The sequence below is a fragment of the Jaculus jaculus genome, chromosome 1, assembly GCF_020740685.1.
Source record: "Jaculus jaculus isolate mJacJac1 chromosome 1, mJacJac1.mat.Y.cur, whole genome shotgun sequence".
NCBI lineage: Eukaryota > Metazoa > Chordata > Mammalia > Rodentia > Dipodidae > Jaculus > Jaculus jaculus.
The window spans coordinates 142403146-142418647 of NC_059102.1; the positions used below are offsets into that span (position 1 = coordinate 142403146).

Here is a 15502-nt window from a genome sequence, read left to right on the forward strand (position 1 = left end):
TCCAGGTCAGCCTGGGCTAGAGAGAGACCCTACCTCGAAAAACAAAAAAAAAAACAAAAAAAAAATTGCACTGAATCTGAACAAAAAGCATGGCAAAACAATGACACTTCCTTGTGGTAAATCTAACACAATATCTCTTTTTTAAATTTTTATTTATTTATTTGAAAGCAACAGACAGAGAGAGAAAGAGGCAGAGCGAGAGAGGGAGGGGGAGGGAGAGAGAATGGGCACGCCAGGGCCTCCAGCCACTGCAAACGAACTCCAGATGCATGCACCCCTTGTGCATCTGGCTAACGTATGTCCTGGGGAATCGAGCCTCAAACTGGGATCCTTAGGCTTCACAGGCAAGCACTTAACTGGAGGAGGCCGAGAATTTAAGTAACCTGTTCAGTGCTTTACTGGAAAAGAGGAGGAAATGCCTTTTCTAGAACCTATGTATCTTCATACCTCATAAAGGACAAGATTCACCCAGCTGGTCCTGGTTTTCACCAGCAGCAGCTCTACTACAAACAGTTTTCCTAATTGCAACTTTCCTGCCCTCTGTCCACTCGATGATAGATCAGCGACCTGCTCAAAAAATCCCACACCTATCAACTTCTACAGTGTTGCTTAACTCCCAGGTTCACCATCTCTGAAACAAAGATCTCAACCTACCTTTCTGTCTACACACACTGTTCCAGACAAACAAGTCTGATAGCTACTTACTAGTCTCCTTGGGAGATATATTTCATGCTTTATCTTTTTTCTTTTCCTTCCTCTTTCTTTATCTTATTACTGGCAACTTCCACAATTATAGACAATAAACCATAATTGCCCCCCTGCCTTATTTTTTCCCCTTCACAACTCTACTCTCCATCATATCCCCTCCCCCTCTCAATCAGTTTCTCTTTTAGTTTTTTCTCTTTTAGTTTGATGTCATCATCTTTTCCTTCTATTATAATAGTATTGGGTAGGGAGTGCCAGGCACTGTGGGGTCATGGATATCCAGGCCATTTTTCCTTTCTTCTTTCTAACTCACATTGTTTCTTATGTCTGAAATACTGATCCTTCCAATCTCTTCCATCCAAGTACTATGTAGGCCCAACCCTGCTTAGCTTCTGAGATCAAGAGAGATCAGGCGTGTTCAGGGTGGTATGGCCATAGACACCCTTCTAATCTCATACATAACAAATCCTCCTTGCCTTTCAAGGTCTACTTCTAAAACCTCTAACCATCTGTAACACTGTATCTTTCCCAATAATCCAAATGGGGACTAGGCCTCAACAAATACTCTATAATGTTTTCATGATCTTTTTAGTTTTATGCCTATTTTTTTGTGATCATGATGATAGAATGTCATTGAGAAAAGATAGGAGAAATAGCTGAATGGAGGTATTTCTCCAAAATTCCTTCTCATCAACTACAGACATTTTATGAGCCTTTCTGGAATGTGCGCGCACTCTCTCTCTCTTGATTTTTTTGAGATAGGTCGGCCAGGCTGACCTGGAAATCACAGTGTAGTCTCAGAGTGGCCTTGAACTCAGTAATCCTCTACCTCTGAAGGTGTGTGCCACCACACTAGGCTGAATGCTCCTTTTTGATGTAGATAAGGAGAGGTCTAGTTCCAAACAAGTAGTAATGGAAGAAAGTAAGGGATGAAAGAGAAAGACCTTAGAAAAAATGGATGGCATTAGAGGCCCTTAATAATAATAGAAATTCTGTAGTGATTGCTCAGGCACCCATAAGGACTTGTTAGACAAGTGTATTGCTTCCTTCCAGCAATTTTGGCACTCTTTCCATCCAAGCTAAATACAAGAGATGCTCCACAGAAATTGGAGTCTTGCTATTTGCTGGTGATGGTATTGGTCAAAGAACCAGTACTCCAAGTCCAACTAGTATTTCTGCTCCAGGTGCTTACTACTTCCCAACCTCTAATTTGCTTTTTAGGCTGCAATGTGAGGAACTAATTTCTATTTAGACAGACAATCCTAAACATCTTCACCCCCAACTTCTGATAGCGGCACCCTGATTTTTATGCTTCCTATGTGACATGTTAAGTCTTTCTGTATTACAGGTCCATCTTCACATTCATGTGTATCACTAAAACTAATCTTACTTTTTCTGAATGAATTTAGCATTTGGAAACACGCACGTCTTTTTTCTTTTATGTGTCATTCTCTGGAACTTCTTTTCCCTCCCACTGTCTGTATATGAACAAATTTTACCACTATTTACCTTGATAATGCACTATAAATACAGTAATAGAATTAAGGATAAAACTAAATCAAGGCCCTCACTCATAAATTTACAATCTAACTCAATCTCTGAGAATTAGAATGTCACTTCTTCTGAGGTTTTTCTTGAGTTAAAAAAATATTATTTTATTTATTTATTTAAGAGAGAGGGAGATATAAAGAGATAAAGAGGGAGAGAGAATGGCTACACCAAGGGCTTCTTGCCACTGCAAACAAACTCCAGATGCACGTACCACCTTGTGCATCTGTCTTTATGTGGGTATGGGAAATTGAACCTGGGTCCTTAGGCTTTGCAGGCAGGTATCTTAACTGCTAATCCATCTCTCCAGCCCCCTTTTCTTGAATTTTTTTTTACATGTGAGTATGTGTGTATATATGAAGTTTCTTGAGGGCAAGGAACTCCAGTTTACACAGTATAACCTCTACAGAGGAACACTATAAATATTCATTCAAAAAGTATGCATTAATTTTCATAAAATCCATGTAGGTTTCAATATCTAGGTACAAGAAACTTGATATAAAAATACAAAGTATTTATTGTTGTAGAGCTACTGAAGGGGAGATAATCTTCATTAAATATGTAAGCAAGTCAGTATGTGTAGGTATGTACAATATGTGATTAGTGGTATGAAGTAAAACACAGTACAGAGGATAAGGAACTGTGAAACAACAAAACTGGATATAGTGGATCAGCTGGCGGGGGTGGGGGGAGAAGTCCTTTTTAAGGAGGTGGCGGTTAAGCAGACAATTAGAGCTAGGCAGAAGAATCAAGGGCATCCAAGATCTAAGTAAATATATCCAGGGAGGGAAGAGGAACTTAGTGAGACTGAAGACTCTTCTTTTTTCTTTGCAGTGCTCAGGAAGAAACATCAAAGCGGAAGAGTATCAGTTAAAGCTCTTGCCAGTTATTAGGAAGGAGTTTAAACTATTTCAAGAGTAATTGGGAGCTATTTAAGGTAGTAAATGGAGTTACACAATCAGTTTTATGTCTTAATTATATACTAAAATACTGGCTGCTGTACAGAATAACTAGCTTTGGTTTACTCTTCCTTCATAGAATTTTTTTTTTCTTCTTCTTCCTGAGGTAGGGTCCCACTCTAGCTCAGGCTGACCTGGAATTCAAGGGTGGCCTTGAACTCATGGTGATACTCCTACCTCTGTCTCCCAATCACAGTATCTCTTGCTCAAGTCGTCTACAAGCAAATTTACAGAGCCATGTACCATACCTACATTTGTTTAATTTGCCAGAATCCAAACAGACATCTGTTACAACTTTAGAAGGATGAGAACCATCTAGTTTCTGGGTTATAATTAATTTTGGGGGCAAAAATCAAAGAATGCTTTATAAAGACTAGTAAGAAAAATGCATTCCACTATTGTGCGAGCTTCTAAAGTCACATGTCACTCTTTAGCACTTGTGGATGGAGACAGGCTCAGTGGTCTTGCCAGCAGATCCTAATGACCTGAGTTCAATTCCCCAGAACCCATGTGTAGCCAGATGCACATGGTGCATGTGGCTGGAGTGCACTTATAGCAGTTGGAGGCCATGTTTCACCCATTGTTTGTGTCTATGACTGTGCTTGTCTCTCTCCTTCATCCCCCTCACCTTTTCTGCAGGCCATGGTGACACACACCTTTAATCCCAGCACTCAGGAGGCAGAGGTAGGAGAATCCCTGTGAATTTGAAGCCAGCCTGAGACTACATAGTGAATTCCAGGTCAGCCTGGGCTAGAGTGAGACCCTACCTCGAAAAAGAAACAATAACAACAAAAACCCAAAATAAATAAATAAATAAAACAAACCTTACTTTTCACCCATACCTACCTTGAAACAGTAGAGACTGGTCTAGATTTATGTGATTCCAGTTTTTAATGCCTTGCTCTAAAGACAATAAAACACAATATATTGAATCCACATTATGGATGCTGCTTCCAACACCATTCATGTTGAATTTTTTTCAGTAAAATGCTTTCCTGAACCTCAGTATTACTGACATTTTTGGATGGGTAGTTTATTTGCAAGGGGAGAGAAGAGAGAGAATGAATATAGGGGTGCCCCAGGGCTTCTAGCTGTGCAAATGAAGTCCGGATGCACGTGCCACTTTGTGCATCTGGCTTTATGTGGGTACTGGGAAATCAAACCTGGGTCCTTGGGTTTTGCAGGCAAGTGCCTTAATGGCTAAGCCATCTCTCCAGCCCAGACAATTCTTTATTTTACAAACTTCTATGTATTACAGGATATTTATAAGAATCCCTAACCTCTTGTTACTATAGCAATAGCCAAAATGCCTCTAGACATTTCTAAAAGTCATTATTCCCAAACATTTACTCAACACTTCTAGGTAACTCCAAGGAAGCAATATGGATTGGAGCCTACCTGAATCTTTTATAATGATTACAATTTGAAAGAACATTACAAGTAGCAATTTTAGTTCTAGCCCTGGATTTTTCTTTCCCCTAATACATTAGGTAATTTAATCTTTCTAGTCACAACTCCCTTAGTTGAGAGATGCACAATTTATCTTTAGATTTCATTCATCTACAAAAGTTTACATGTGTTTAAACAGTTGCCCAGAAGCAAATGTACATGTGTCATTCTATTTATTTGTTTGCTTTTTTGGTTTTTCAAAGTAAGGGTCTCTCACTCTAGCCCAGGGTGACCTGGAATTCATCCTGTAATCTCAAAGTGGCCTCGAACTCACAGTGATCTTCCTACCTCAGCTTCCCAGGGGCTTGGATTAAAGGTGTGTGCCACCATGCCTGGCCCTTATATTTGTCATTCTAAATACACTGAATAACAGATAAGCTTTAAACATTCTAGTATTTTAGTGGCCTCAGCATTTATTTATCAAAGATACTTCACACCATCTAGCACTTTCTAGCTTGTTACTCTTAACACAATCATCTACTCTGAGAGACATTTTGCCAAAGTAGAAATAACAAGACCCTCCTTTGTTTTTGGAGTCACACTGCTGACTGTCATAAGGCTCTGACATCTTTATAACAAGTTATTAAAAATTTCTGAGAACACCATAAACATAGGACGATAATGCCTCACAATATTATAAATACCAAATGTAAACATACATCTGAAAGCAACTGGCACCTTAATAAACACACATAATAAATAATACATGGTATTATATTCTTCCTAACTCAGGTGTTGTGGTGGGCTGGGTGAGATGACCCTCATAGCCTCAAGTGCTTTGAATTTCTGGCCCCCAGTTGGTGGCAATGTGGGAGGTGGGGGGAGGTGTGTCACCGGGGATGGGCTTTGCGGTTTATTAGTCCAGCTTGCCAGTGCTAGATAGCTCAGCTCATTCTTGCTCCTTTTTGCCAGTTGCTGTGGCAAAGTAAGATGCCCAGCCTTTGCTCTACCATCCTTTCCCTGCTATGATGAAGCATCCTCTCAAGCCTATAAGGCAAATTAAGCCCTTTCTTTATACCAGCTGCTTTTGGTGGGGTGATTTGTCCAAGCAACATGAAGGCGCTTCTCAAGGTACTTCAAGGATTGCTGGGACCAGAGTACTCAGGGATGTTGCCAAAAATAAAAATAATGAGCCGGGCGTGGTGGTGCATGCCTTTAATCCCAGCACTCGGGAGGCAGAGGTAGGAGGATTGCCATGAGTTCGAGGCTACCCTGAGACTACATAGTGAATTACAGGTCAGCCTGGGCCAGAGTGAGACCCTACCTTGAAAAACCAAAAAAAAAAAAAAAAAGCCGGGCGTGGTGGCGCACGTCTTTAATCCCAGCACTCGGGAGGCAGAGGTAGGAGGATTGCCATGAGTTCAAGGCCACCCTGAGATGACAGAGTTAATTCCAGGTCAGCTTGGACCAGAGTGAGACCCTACCTCGGGGAAAAAAAAAAAAAAAAAAAAAAAAGAAATAACAGAGAAACCAAAAATAAAAAAACAAAAAAAAAAACCCCCAAAGACCCCCCAAAAACCATGGAGTTAGGAGTAGTGTTGCTATAGATAAAAATAATGGAGTTAGCTGGGCATGGTGGCGCATACCTTTAATCCCAGCACTTGTGAGGGAGAGGCTGGAGGATTGTCATGAGTTCAAGACCACCCTGAAATTACATAGTGAATTCCAGGTCAGCCTGAGCTAGAGTGAGACCCTACATTGAAAAACTGAAAAAAAAAAGTAGTTAAAAATGGCACTGTATGCCTGTAATAATCCTGGTACTCAGAGGTTTGAAGCAAGGGGATTGTGAGTTCCAGGCCAGCATGAGCAGCTATACAGTGAGATTCTTTCTGGAAACAGTGAAATGAAATGAATACACTGTAACACAATACTCCATGTCAGGGAATCACCTCTCAGGGAGTAGGGCCTGAAAAATCTAGCCATTTATCATGCTACACATGAATTAATTCCTTCCTTCCTTCCTTCTTCTTTCTCTCCCTCTTCCTCCTTTTCTTTTCCTTTCCTTTCCTTCCCCTTTCCTTCCCTCCCTCCTTCCTTCCTTTCTTTCTTCTTTTTCAAGGTAGGTTTCACACTAGCCCAGGCTGACCTGGAACCTGGAACTCACTTTGTGGTCCCAGGCTGGCCTCGAACTCACATCATCCTACCTCTGCCTCCTGAGTACTGGGATTAAAGGTGTTGCCACCATGCCCGGCTCACATGAATTCTTTTTTAATATGTTTTGTGTTTGTGGGAGTGTTTGTTCTCTCCTTCCTCCTCCTTTTTTTGGGGGAGTTGATATTTTTTGAGGTAGGGCCTTGCTCTAGCCCAGGCTGACCTGGAATTCCCTCAGTCTGGCCTTGCTGGGATGAAAGGCATGTGCCACCATGCCGAGCTCTCCTCCTCCTTTAAAAAATTTTATTTTATTTCTTTATTAGAGAGAGAAAGAGGCAGGCATAGAGAGGTGAGTAAGGGCATGCCAGGACCTGCTGCCATTGCAAATGAACTTCAGAAGTATGTGTCACTTTGTGCTTCTGGCTTTACCTGGGTGCTGCAGAATCGAACTTGGGCAATCAGACTTTGCAAGCATATACCTTTAACTGGTGCTAAGCCATATCTCCAGTCCCACCTCCCTCTTCCTTTTTGTGAGCCAGTCTAACTGGCCCATGAGCTTCTGGATTCTTTTGGCACTGCTTCCCACTGCTGTAGGTGGGTTGGGATTATACACTGCACCACTGCTTCCAGCTCAGGTCAGCAGGCTTGCAAGCAGGTGCCTTAGCCGCTGAACCATCTCTCAGCTCATACAAAGAAATCCTTATGCACTCTCAAACTTGAGAAGCACCATGCTAAATTACAGAGAAGCACAACATACATAAAATCCTCTTGTATTCAGTTCTGTTTCCTGCAGTTTGAGGAATGAGTATAGTATGTTAAGATATTTTGGGGGGAAAGAGAAAGGGTACATTCACATAACTTTGTTGAGGCACGGTCTCACTCTTGCTCAGGCTAACCTGAACTCACTTTGTAGCCCCAGGATGGGATGAAAAAAAAGTTCCCCATGCCATTTTGAAATGGAAATGTGACTAAACTATACACCAACATATTATACTGCATTTTTATCCATCTGATACTTTTTTTTTAAATTTTTTTTTGTTCATTTTTTATTTATTTATTTGAGAGCGACAGACATAGAGAGAAAGACAGATAGAGGGAGAGAGAGAGAGAATGGGCGCGCCAGGGCTTCCAGCCACTGCAAACGAACTCCAGACGCGTGCGCCCCCTTGTGCATCTGGCTAACGTGGGACCTGGGGAACCGAGCCTCGAACCGGGGTCCTTAGGCTTCACAGGCAAGCGCTTAACCGCTAAGCCATCTCTCCAGCCCCATCTGATACTTTTTACATTCTAGTTTTGTAAGAATAGTAACAAGGGCTAGAGATGTAGCTCAGTGATAGAATAGATATCTAGCATGCATAAGGCCCTGGGTTCAAGTCTCAGAAGAGGAGAGAAAAAAAGAATAAAAATACCTTTACATGTATCTGCACGTACGAACATGCATGCATAATATACACCACATTCACAAGCAACAAAATTGGTAGCTGGGAATGGTGGTATACACCTTTAGTCCCAGCACTTGGGAGACAGAGGTAGGTAGCACCCCCTGGTTATTGCTGAAATTATAATGAAGAAAACTCTTTTCATGGTTAGTTTTCTAGAATGTTTGTGAGCCTTTTACAGATAGGCAAAAAGCCCAGTGAGGTTCCTGCTTTTAATCAGTCAACAACTACTTCCCCTGGACATCTGGCATTGAAGAAAACATTTCGTAGGACTTCTCAACTACCTAGGTAACCTGCTCTGCAATTCTGTCTGCAGAACTTACAGGAGTTGTAGTCCAGAGTAGGCCAGGTTATCACCTATCCCAAGAGTTCATCGGAGCTATTCCAGAGACATTAGGGTGGCTTAGAGCATGGTCAAAAGACAAGTTTTATTGTAAAATCAGAAGAATCAACACTTATCAAATTGCATCTTCTAAATGTATAGCTCATTTAGCTATAAGCTGGAGTTCATCTAATATATACTCTGATTTCCTGGATTTTACACATGTAAAATGAGATTTGTAGGAAAAAGGCTTCATATTTAAGATATCCTGGTGCTGTACCTACTGAGTATGCTGTATGTATCAAAATAATATTCCAGACTTTTGCCTGCAACTAAGAATAACAGTAGAAGCTAGAAAGCTATATGTGTGCATTTACTTAACATTCGTAGACATACACACCTCTTCATGATACTACTTGATCATTTATTCTTTCCTGAACCATATTAAGTATGGAAAGGGATGGCTTGAAAGGTGTGTCAAGGTTGTTCAGAGAAAGGACATGACCTGAGAGAGTAGTAGAGGCTGGGTCACTTTTACTAAGTATCTTTTGTCTCAGAGGCCACAGGGAATTCAGAGACAAAAAGGACAGAGGCTCTAGCTTAAAGCTGCAGTAGCAGATAAAATTTCATAAATGTCTCAAGTAGCCAGGGGGAGAATGAAGATGGTAAGATAGGAGGGAGAGAAGGTTAGTGTTGATAGTTAAGAAGGTATGAGGGGACAATAGAATTTTGACCTGTTTTATGGTCCCAAGCATCCTAAAATCATGACTGGCCATGTTACTGTACACACCACAAAGTTATCACATATCCCATAATTATTAAAGCATCTTAAGAGTAAAAACACACAGTTATCAGGCTCTTTATATTTTAATTTTCATTCCCTACATGGACCATAGTAAAAAGCTAATCTTCCCAAATCCCACAGTAAATATGATTTCTGAGCTTAAAATATATTTGCATTGTAAATTAGCTCTTGAGTAACCTCAACTGGAAAGCACTAGAAAAGTACACAGGGCTGTGATACAGGTAACTTTAGTGCAGGTTGCTATCAATGTAGTGCTGGTGAACTTACATATCTGTGGCCTTGACTGAATACTTAATCTCTAAATAATATGATACAGATGTTATTTCCAAGAAGATGATACCTTTCAATTCCTTCACTGTACAATGGCAATTAAAATTCTATAAATCATGCTGGATGTAGTGGTGTACAACTTTAATCCCAGCACTGGGGAGGCTGATTTAGGAGCATCACCTGGAATTCAAGGCTAACCTGAGGCTACAAGGCTACAGAGCAAGTTCTAGTTCAGCCTAAGCTAGAGTGAGACCTTACCTCAAAAAATAATAAATACATTAGAGGCTGGAGAGATGGATCAGTGCTTGCCTACAAAACTTAACAACCTGAGTTCTATTCCCTAGTACCCATGTAAAGCTAGATGCACAAAATGGTGCATGCATGCCTCTGGAGTTCATTTGTAGTGGTTGAAGGCCCTGGCACACCCATTCTCTGTCTGTCTCTCTCTGTTTGTAAATAAATAAATTTTTAAAATTACTTTAAAAATTAAATTTTATCAGGCCCAATTTCTTTATTTTACAGCTAATGAAACTGGGACATGTTAATGATGACACTTACATATTCCAGGAGGCAACAAGGCCATGTAAACACTAGGCAAGCCTCTTTCCTCAGCTCTCTCACTTCCCCAGATGGTTACAAAGCAGGAGGGGGTTCTAAACTTCACATATCCTGTTTTGGTGGCAAATAACATAGAAGCTCTTATTTCTCCTGTCCACTCTCACCTTTCTGTACAAAGAAGATCAAGTATAGCACTACATTCTTTATAAAGGGCTTTAAAAAGCTTTTATTTGTCTAGTCCCAATAGCACAACTCAAATTTGATATGTCAAACAAACCAACTGAAAAGGACTTTCAGTTATGCAATGACAGGAGGGCCTAAGTCCAAAGGGGAGCGGACCTCCCACTTACAGTACTCTTCACTCCCTTTTGTTGCAGGCTAAGCCACATCCTGGAATAACGCAGTCATAAGATGCACTCTTTCTTACTCCTCTTACTGGCCCTTTTGTGAGGGGGATGCATTTCCAGTCTGGTAACTATGGCTACTTTAAGTTTCTGTAAAGATTTCCAAAGAGCGGAGCAAGTACTGTGCTATGCATCAGAGACCGAGTAAGTTGTCCACTTACTAGCCAAGTGATACTAAGCAAGTCACCTAACTCAATAAAAACTGCATTCTTATTATTTGATTTAAAGAACACTAGCTAGTCAGATACATATCTATCTATACCCACACTGTCAAGGCTTTTCTTTAATTTCTTGCTAAAATGAAAGGCAGATTATACTTTCTTATAATCCAAGGTCTTTTATTTATGTATTTGAAAGAGAATGAGACAGAGATAAAAAGGCAGATAAAGCAAGAGAGAATGGGCATGCCAGGGCCTCTAGCCACTGCAAATGAACTCCAGATGCATGTGCCACCTTGTGCATCTGACTTTATGTGGGTACTGGGGAACTAAACCTGCGTCTTTAGGCTTTGCAGGCAAGTGCCTTAACCATTATGCCATCTCTCCAGCCCAAATCCAAAGTTGTTTATGTTTAACTGTTTCTTTAATTCTATAGGATTTCAGTTGTCCAGGCTATAATATTATTGGCTTACCCAAGAGTTATTATGATATGAAGCAGAAATTAGAAAACACTTTAACTGTTCTTTTAATTGGTGGGAAATTCAATCAAATACATTATCAAGATAATAGGAACTTATGTTCCATCAAAACATTAATTAATAAAAGATCACTTAATGAAAGTGCAATACAAGAGTATAATTGAAAATAAGAAAACTTGCCCAAACCCTCAGACAGAGGTTGCATGGCATGGTGGAACTGGGATTCTAGACCTGGCTTTTGGAGCTCACTAGCTGCCAATTCTTTGCATTTGTATTGAATGAAGGCACCATAGTGAACCCCTATTCTAAAGAAGCTAGCATGATGAAAGAGGGAAATATAATTAATTACAATACAGCCTTGGATATATAAAACATAGATTAGGCACAGGTTGTATGGGAACAGATAAAAAGCTATGTTAAGGGTTGGAGAAATGCCTCAGTGGTTAAAGGCTCTTGTTTGCAAAGCCTGCTGGCCCAGGTTCAATTCCCAGGCCATCCACATAAAGCTGGACAGACACTGGTTTTCAGTGGCAAAGATGCATGCACACACACACACGAACATACAAACAAAAAGAAATTGTTTTAAAGCTAATTGAGAATTACTGAAGAGAAATAGAGACTGAGGTTACATAGCTATAGTGATATATACATATAATATATATATAATATAATATATATTATATATATTCCTCTTTCATTTAATAAACTAAATTACTATATTCTAGGTGCTCTGAACTGCTCCAAAATGACAGAAACACTCATCTTAGTTCTATAACAAGTACACTATTTATTTAGGGAAGGATTCAACCTGGTTGAAAAAGGTCCATTATCATGTCAATTCTCTATGTATTTCCTCTAAACCATTTCTCATAGTTACTTTTGAGGGGCAGGCTTCCATCTCATGCTGTATTACATAATATCCACAGCCTACAAAAGCGGGTTGTATACAAAACCCTAGGGCCATTGTGTAAAGGGAAAGAGGCAGGGTGGACCCTTCTCAACCTTTTCCTTCTCTGCAGGGCTTTGCATTCCTAAGGATGGGCCCCTCCTCTGCTTGGGGATGTTACCTAAATCATGAAATGATATTACTCAAAGCAATGGAACTTCAAAAGCATTTTCTTCCCAGCACCTACTATAACATTTCTCATGGCATAAACAGTTCATTGTAATGTACTAAGTATAAGACTTTTGATGAGTTGTCATTCTTAGTCACAAACTACAGGAGACCTGTAAGTTTTTTAAATGGCTTTGTTTTGATAAGAGATATATGTGGGAACACGAACACCAGCAATTGCCTACCCCTTCTCTCCCCTTCCTCCAGTCATCTTGCCTTGCCAACTTTGAAAGCTTGCCTAGGTTGGCTCTGAACTCACTTCAATCTTCCAGCCTCAATCTCTCAAATGCTGGGTTTACAGGTGGAGTGCTGGGATCAGAGGCACGAGACACCACTGCAACATTTCATTTTCTAGTGATAATTATGCCATTTTTTTTCCCTTTTGCAACAATTCTGGTGGGAAAAGTACAAAAAGAATCAACAGTAGAGCCAAACTGGATAAGAGAGAGAGAAACAGATTTAAAAGTATTAAAAAAATTTATTTATTTATTTGCAAGGAGAAGGTGGGGAGGGGGCGGGAGGGAAACAGATATACTGGGGCCTCCTGCCAGTGGAAATGAACTCCAGACACATGTGCCACTTTACGCATCTGGCTTTATATGGTACTGGGGAATTGAACCCAGGCTGTCATGCTTTGCAAGCAAGTACCTTTAGGCAGTGAGCCATTCCTCAAGCCCAGGATTTTCTTTTTTTTTTTCCAGGTAGAGTCTCACTCTGGCTCAGGCTGACCTGGAATTCACTATGTAGTCTCAGGGTGGCCTCGAACTCACGGTGATCCTCCTACCTCTGCCTCCCCAGTGCTGGGATTAAAGGCTCAGGATTTTTTTTCCCCCTAAACAAGCTGGCCTCAAACTTGCTATCTACATAGCCCAGTATGATCTTCCCACCTCCACATTCCCACTGCTAGGATTAGAGGCAATCATTTCCGGGTAAGGTCAGAGACTTTTATTAGTGTAAATTGCTACCTTCAGCAATCATTTTATTTTATTCAGTCTGGAACCTTTATTTTTCTCAATTCAAAATTTAGATTATAATCAAAAAGGAAAACTGGCTTAAGTTTAAGATTAATATCAGTGTCCTAAGCACTGTTTACCATGCCTTGCCTCATTCAACCCCTCACAACCCCACGTTCTAGGAAATATTAGAAGCAATGAATGTGAACTTGGGCCAGAAAAACTTTTACTTTATATACTCCTAAACTATTTGATTTTTTTTAAATTTTTTTAAAAAATTTATTTATTTGAGAGCGACAGACACAGAGAGAAAGACAGATAGAGGGAGAGAGAGAGAATGGGCCCGCCAGGGCTTCCCGCCTCTGCAAACGAACTCCAGATGCGTGGGCCCCCTTGTGCATCTGGCTAACGTGGGACCTGGGGAACCGAGCCTCGAACCGGGGTCCTTAGGCTTCACAGGCAAGTGCTTAACCGCTAAGCCATCTCTCCAGCCCTGATTTTTTTTTTCTTTACATCAGTCATGTCATGTAGAGTTTAAACACTCCACCTCCTACTAATCTAACTGCAAGTTCGTCATCTTGGCTTTCATGTTATACAACAATCATGGCTCTGGATTCCTTTTTAATTTTTTTAAAAAACATTTTCATGTATGGGTGCACTAGGGCCTCTTGCAAGTGCAAACAAACTCTAGACACATGAGCCACTTTGTGTAGATGGGGAATTGAACCTGGGCCTGCAGGCTTTGCAAGCAAGTGCCTTTAACCACTGAGCCATTTCTCCAGCCTTCCTTTTAATTTTAATTCATAGTTTCTCTGTGCCTATTATTGCTTAAAACTCTTAGAAAAAACTATCCCATTGAACTGTCGTAACCAACTTACCTGACAACAAACACACTGTCTAGGCAATTCTCCAGTATGACAGGAGCTCTTCAGTGCTCCCCTCAGAGAAGCTGTGTGCTTATCAAGGGTGTCAGTTGTGTTTGCCCACAGATAATTTATGTCAGTTGTGCTTATTACTGTAAATATACAATTTAGTACAGTATTATGGAAAATGATGAAGTATAAACAGGAAAAATGATACCAGCAGTAACACTGATTGAGTACTTACTACCTGCAAGCCATTGTTCTTAATGCTTTAAATTTTGTTTATTTATTTATTTGAGAGCAACAGACAGAGTGAGAGAAAGAGGCAGAGAGGGAGAGAGAGAGAGAATGGGCGCGCCAGGGCCTCCGGCCACTGCAAACGAACTCCAAACACACGCGCCCCCTTGTGCATCTGGATAACGTGGGTTCTGGGGAATCGAGCCTCGAACAGGGGTCTTTAGGCTTCACAGGCAAGTGCTTAACCGCTAAGCCATCTCTCCAGTCCCTGTTCTTAGTGCTTTATATGAATGGGCTCATATAGCTTACACAAAGAACCCGGGGAAATAAGTGCTATTGTAATTATTCTACAAAGGAAGAAACTCAGCAACTTGCTCAAGGCCTATACAAGTAATAAGAAGTGAAGATGTTGACCCTAGAGCTCAAGAGCATGACTACTATTCCACATAGCCTCTCTGGTGGTTGTTTCTATGAGAATCAAGTTGAGTGCTTTAGACCAACTAGATAAAGATGAACACACACATAACCGTCACTGTTAGGTGTCTGGGAGTCAACTCTGAAGGCTGGCAGAAAATTTCATAAACACATGGGAAGATTATGTACTCAGGCTGTTTTGTAAGGGACTTTTAAATATTCTTTGTATGTTGAAGAAATCAAGCATATAAGATTTAGCTCAGGGATTGGTCAACTTTCTTTAGTCAGCTACACATTAAACATTTTAGGCACCTGGTTTATACTCCAACTAAGACATAGATAACATCTAAATAAATGAACATGACTGTATTCTCAGGAAACTTTATAAAAACAGGTATCAGGCTGAGATCAGATTTGCCAATAGTTTTTGATCCCTGAGAACCATACTCCCAAGAAAAGGCAGATGTCTTAGGTTTAAAAACAAACAAACAAACAAGCTGGAGAGATGGCTTAGTGGTTAAGGCGCTTGCCTACAAAGCCTGTATCTTATATATGACTGTCGTCTCAGTTGCAAGATCACTAACAATTTGAAAGGTGTTGTTAAAATTGCTGCTTCTCTTTTTCAGGGGATCAATTTATTTAAAAAAATTTTTTTTTGCTTATCATTATTTATTTATTTGAGAGCAACAGAGAGAGAGAGAAAGAGGCAGATAGAGTGACAGAGACAGACAGAG

General features: G+C 40.4%; 2 protein-coding genes across 3 annotated transcripts in view; one reads left to right on the top strand and one right to left on the bottom strand.

Moving 5' to 3' along the window:
- The window catches only part of Slc31a1 (solute carrier family 31 member 1), a 36887-nt gene that overhangs the window by 18536 nt on the left and 2849 nt on the right, over positions 1 to 15502 (bottom strand). The window contains exon 2 of one of the 2 annotated variants that reach the window (XM_045136382.1): positions 4059 to 4115. The exons of the other annotated variant lie outside the window; for it this stretch is intronic. The gene's annotated coding sequence lies outside the window, so the exon portion shown is untranslated. The remainder of the gene's footprint in view (positions 1 to 4058; positions 4116 to 15502) is intronic. 2 annotated transcript variants of the gene reach the window in all.
- Positions 10624 to 15502, top strand: part of Fkbp15 (FKBP prolyl isomerase family member 15) — an 80229-nt gene continuing 75350 nt past the window's right edge. The window contains exons 1-2 of the mRNA XM_004662713.2: positions 10624 to 10694; positions 12397 to 12416. Coding sequence (XP_004662770.2) covers positions 10624 to 10694; positions 12397 to 12416 — 91 coding nt within the window. The remainder of the gene's footprint in view (positions 10695 to 12396; positions 12417 to 15502) is intronic.